This window comes from Hipposideros armiger, unplaced genomic scaffold, assembly GCF_001890085.2.
Source record: "Hipposideros armiger isolate ML-2016 unplaced genomic scaffold, ASM189008v1 scaffold_385, whole genome shotgun sequence".
NCBI classification, from domain to species: domain Eukaryota; kingdom Metazoa; phylum Chordata; class Mammalia; order Chiroptera; family Hipposideridae; genus Hipposideros; species Hipposideros armiger.
Window position 1 is genome coordinate 1,380,075 of NW_017731735.1, and position 5,488 is coordinate 1,385,562.

At 47.7% G+C, this 5,488-nt stretch overlaps 1 protein-coding gene across 1 annotated transcript in view; it reads right to left on the reverse strand.

The window, feature by feature from the left end:
* The window catches only part of OXA1L (OXA1L mitochondrial inner membrane insertase), a 5,811-nt gene extending 733 nt beyond the window's left edge, over positions 1-5,078 (reverse strand). Inside the window, exons 1-8 of the mRNA XM_019663167.1 lie at positions 4,866-5,078; positions 4,265-4,426; positions 3,345-3,558; positions 1,390-1,533; positions 1,053-1,138; positions 707-871; positions 412-516; positions 138-300 (exon numbers count right to left, since the gene is read on the reverse strand). Of these exons, the coding sequence (XP_019518712.1) occupies positions 138-300; positions 412-516; positions 707-871; positions 1,053-1,138; positions 1,390-1,533; positions 3,345-3,558; positions 4,265-4,426; positions 4,866-4,928 (1,102 nt within the window). The 5' untranslated portion in view covers positions 4,929-5,078. The remainder of the gene's footprint in view (positions 1-137; positions 301-411; positions 517-706; positions 872-1,052; positions 1,139-1,389; positions 1,534-3,344; positions 3,559-4,264; positions 4,427-4,865) is intronic.
* Positions 5,079-5,488: the final 410 nt, after the last annotated feature.

Below are 5,488 nucleotides of genomic sequence, written 5' to 3' on the forward strand. Positions count from 1 at the left end.
CATCCTGCCACCTGTTGGCAGCTCAGCGGCAGCCCAGCTCTGGCTGGGAATCAAACTGGAGACCCTGTTGCTCAGAGCTCACACTCTTGAGTGAGCTCTTAACCATCTGAGCCACTCGGCTGGCCCTAGCCCCTTACCTTTTTTGAAGCTCTTTAAGAAGCCTTCCCGTGGAGGTAATTTGCTGGAGTCATGCACAACACGTGGGGGGATTTTAAGTATAGTGCGTACAGCAGAAATCCGTAGGCAGGCAACCTGGCTCAGGGAAAACAGGTTCGAGGACAGCCAATACATGAACACTGCCTGGACGAGGGGGAAGAGAAGGCACTAAGAAACTGCATCGCAGGTCAGCTTGCTGGGAGGTGGCTAGGCTAGGTGGAAGGACTTAGAGCCAGCCCCTAAGCCACTACCTACCGAGGGGAAATGGATAGTTATGGGCAAGACTGCCAGGGGCATCAATCTCATGACATTTCTCATCCACTGAAGGTCAGCACTTTGTACACCAGTCTCAGCACCTAGCTGCCAAGGGGGAAAAAACCAAAAACAGAGGAAGAATAGCAAATGCACATAAGTTTCAGCAACTGGGGTTCAAATTTCTTACCCATGAGCTCTATTTCTCCAGGGAGTGAGAATGACCATTCTGCACAATTACTTTACCCCTACTCCCAGTTCACTTTGCAGGCCTGGCATTAGGCCAACATGGGCTTACCTCAAGGACACCCCACATTGTAGCAGTGACCACCAGTGGTAATATGTAGGTGGGATCAGATAGTGTGAGGTCTTGGAACCACCAGACACCGCCTGTATGTAGACTGGGCACAGGAAGGCTGGCCATTTCTCTCAAGGCAATGAAGAAGGAGATGAAGATTGGGGCCTATTATACAGGATAAACAGTGTCAGGACCCGTTAGCACAGGGGCCATTGTCATTATTCCACTACTGAAAACCAGGTATAATATCACCACCACCACCTGCTTTTCGGGGGTCTAGAGCATGGGAAACAGAAGAGATAATTTGATGGGTTCAGGATAAAATAAGGGAAATGTTTTTGCTTACCTGCGTCAGAGGTAGAATGAGAGGTCTAAAGAGTTTAATATCATGCTTTTTCTGATAAAATGTCATCTCCGAGGAGGCCCTGTAAACTGAAGAGAGGCGAAGTTAATGGTTGGGCAGATAGTTATGACAGTGGAAGTGACCATCTTTATCACCTGGCCCGTGACATTTCTAACTGACCTTGGCCAGTCATTGAAAACATTAGGCCCAAGAAGCAAGTAATCTTTAGGACTTGTCCAACTGTAGCAACTCCTGACTTAGGTTGTTCCTTTCCCTTAGCAGAATGTTAGGAAAAGTACAAATGTGGTCCTCTCCCACGTTTATTCTGCAATTGACTCACACTCAACTTGATCTCCTGCCAACTTGGCTTCTCTGATTCGAGTGGAAAACTTCTGGATCTCTGGCATGTGGTTGTGGATCTTGGCTGCCTCTCGCTGGCCCTTTACAATGAGAGGAAACACCAGGCAGCGGGCAAGAACTGTACCTGGAAAACACACATTAGGATTGGAGTAAAATTAAACAGTTCTGTAGCTAGAAGGTTGAAGATCTTTAGGTCCTCACTGAAAGGGTCTCTCATATTCTAGTCTTTTCCACACTGTGACTCATGCCCCTGGGGCACAAAACAAAGGGCAGGGGTATGACTTAGTTCCTTCAAGGCTCAGTCTTTGCTTTAACATCACAAAAATCTAGCATTAACTTCTCTAAGCAAATGACCAGGGATCCTGCTTGCTTCCTTGAACAAAAGGTGACAGAAGCCACTTTTTTATTGGGTCGTCGGGAGAGTCATGACGCATTTTTGCATTGAAAAACAGAGAAAAATACGTCATAACTTTCCTGAAGACCCAAAAGAAAAATGGTTCCCAAACTTTTCTATTATCAATGGAACATCCCACCCTCCAACTCTAAGTGTGGTCCCAATATACGTAACAGATAAAATGAAGCTGCCGTAGGTGAGGCGGGAATCTGGCTACAGGATTCTTTAAGCTCTAGCCTTTGCTTTGCTCAGAGGTGCCTTTACAAACTCTGGGGTTCCTAGGAATGAAGGGTGAAAGCTGCTGTCCTAGAAATCCCTGGAGCAGGAGGTAATCTGGTGGCCTACTGCTTTAGCTCCTTCCTAGTTTTTACATTTCATATTTACTGATTGTTCCAACAAATATTTATTTAGTTTATGGTACCTACAGATAAGCAAGTGGGTCTGGGCTAAAAAGAGATGGGAGGTGGGGGGAGAGATATAGGTTTAGGCTTTCTCAACATTATGATGGATAATGTGTAGTGGAAAGAGGGGAACGAAGGATTGAACCCAGGCTACCAACACTGAAGGGGCAGGTAGTGTATTGGGCAAGGGAGATGGGAAGGTGTGGTCAGAAAGACAGGAAGAAAATCAGAAAAGACTGTCACAAAAGCCAAAGGATATATTTCATAACACAGAAAGGTCAAGAATGAAATGAAAAGTGGATTTAGCAATGATGTAACTGGCATTTAGAATGAAGTGGTAAAAGTCAGATTGCTGAGGGTCAAAGACTGGAAAGAAAGAAGTCCAATGGATACAGAATACTCTTTTAGATAAGTTATGAAAGGAAGGAGAAAGATAGGATAGTAGTTAAAAGTGAACTAAGGATGAAGGGAAAAGATTTTCCTCCAAAATTGTACATGGTATGCTTAAGCATGTTTATATGTTCAGAGGAGGACAATATACAGGGAGAAGTTGAAGACACAGGGAGATAAAGGATGATGGCTGGAGCAAGGTGTAGGAAGACACGGAATGTGAAGCACAGTTTTTGCCTATAAGAGGAGCACTGTATCGTCCTGATTTGGGGGTTTAAGTGCCTGACCTGAACTTCTACTTTCCCAAACCAGAGCGGCTTCATCACTATTAACAAGGTCCCCTTACTCTAACTCCCTGCTCACATTCAAACATGTACATGTCTTAAATCGTAGATATTCTAGTGGTTTTATAATGCCCTTTAGGAAATATAGGTAGAGTGCATCTAAGTATCATGAGCCTCTACCCCTCATTAGAATCATCTGCTTTTCTGACCCCTAAACTTCAATAACTATTTCCTTGTCCCACTCACAGAACAGCTGTTTTTTTTTTTAAGCTGAGCCATCCTGCCACCTGTTGGCAGCTCAGCTTGGGCCAGGAATTGAACCGGCAACCCTGTTGCTCAGAGCTCGCACTCTTGAGCGAGCTCTTAACCAACTGAGCCACGCAGCCGGCCCAACAGCTGCTAGCTTTAAAGTTCCATCCCTAACTCCCCATTTTTTCCACCTCCGTCCAGGATGTATTCCCCTTACATGCAGCAATGGCCCCCCACCAAGGCAGGCCTAGGTTAACATGCATAAATTCCAGTAGGTTCTGGATCAGTCCCACTGGGGTGTATGACCCCAGCCCCAGTTCAGCGAAGCTCTGTTCTGCAGCAGCTTGGACTATATCTGTAGTCTCTCCAGAAGCCACCTCAGTTATAGCTGTAGGTGAGGGAGTTGCAGGAATGACCGGAGGGGCCTGAACCTGTGCAAAAAGAAGCCATGTGTAATATTCAGTAGAGTGGTCATACAGAAATCGAGGGTCCCCTTATGATAACCAGTATTAGGTTGTTCTCTTGACTCCCAGGTTACCCTACAGTGTCCACAGAACTCAAAGCTTAAAAATGACATTTTATTTTGACCCCAAAGTAGAAAAATAAGTTAAGAGTAAGATTTCATAACTTCCCTTTATGTTGGGGAGTTATTTCTTGTAGCAGTGTTTCCCAAACTTCAATTATTTGAGTATCACTGGAATGACTGTGCACATGCTCAAATTATTATACTCATAACTTTCCTTTAAAACAACTTAGTTTTTAAGACCAAAATATCTACTTGGTCTCATCCTCAGAAATATCAATATCCACGAAATCATGTATATGATATGCAAATTACATTTTTTCTAATACACACACCCCTGAAATAACGTTTCACATCACCATCAGTGGTTTGCCACCCCTCTGGGAAACAATGGCTCCTACATAACGTAACTCTCTCCTGCTGTACTCTCAATCATTGCCCCGATATGAAAATCTATCCCAAGCAGAGATGCTACTACCATTTTGGGGAGCTGTGTGGAGGAGTGTGGACAAAACCTCTCCTCCACATTCCACTTACCCCTATTCAAAACAAAATAAAAACAAATCAACCAAGTATCACCACTCCTAAAGTTGCAGGGACGAAACGCGTTTTACCTGGGCTTCTGCAAAAGAGATGGCAGAGATACTGAGGCCACGGGGGCTAGGGGTCGCGAGGAGGACATAGTGCGGTCGCCTGCAGCACCGGCCGGCTGGAAACAAGAGCCCAGCGGCCAGCGGTTTCCGGGGCCACTGCGAGGGTCCTGAGACGCTGTGGAACTGAGCGGGGAAAGGGAGGATGAGGTCCTTTTATCCCGAGCAGAAGTCGCTCATTATGCTCCCTCCGCCCCGCAAGAAGCAGGCAGCCGGCTACCACAGGTGAGGACCCTGCAACTTTCCGCGCGCAGAAGGCTGGCCCGAAGGCACGCTGAGTCCCGGGGCTCAGCAACCGCAGGCCCACCCTGGGGCCCAGAGAGCGAGGCTGAGGTTTCCTCAGCAGGGGTGAAGCCTGTTTCCGGGAACAGACAACGACAGCGAGCCGCTGAGCTCGCAGAGTTGAAGAAGGTAAGCCTTCTTCGTCCTCACGCGACCCGAGGTCACGGGACGCAGGTCCCGGTAAACAGGTCTGCGTCTGCTCCTGCCCCCAGCACGAGTAGTCCTTGGCTCGGGCCACCGGGACGGGGCAGCATCCCGATGCTCAGCCCTGGGGCCTCTTTACCTGACGCTGGGGCCGCAGCAGGCGCAAAAGCTCCCGGCGTCCGCACATCAACCCCACCGCCATTTTGCCAGGAAGAGGGCTTGTGTTCGCGCCTGCGCACTCGGACCCGCAGCACCGCGGGAGGAGGCCCTTTTGGAAATGGGCTTGAAGTCGGAGCTGTCGCTACGATCAGGTGGTAAGGGAGACTGGAGCTTGGCGGCCATATTTGAAGTGGGTAAGAAGACCGCGTTCGCCTGTTCACCCGGAGAGTGTTTTCAGGAAATTGAAGAGCCACGTAAGTGGCCGTGACCCGAGTTTTCTTCCGTCTCTTATTCCATGATGCTCCTGCGATATGTTGAGTTAAAAAAATAGCCTCCCGACGGTCTTCGCTGTGCTTGGCGTGGTTTTTTCCTGCCTAGTGATGTTCGATTCCTATTGCTAGATAATATTGTAGTTGCAGATCAAGTGCAAGTTGAGGGTAGCCTGGAGTCTGACGGAAATTGAGGGAAGGCAGCTTGTCGGAAAGAATTACCTCCCAGGTAAAAAGACAAAGCTTCGAGAGCAGCTCCGTTTTTCCCTTTTCTCTTCCTTAATACCAAAGCGCGGGAGACGAGTTAACTCAGGTATAGAGAAAAATGCCCGCT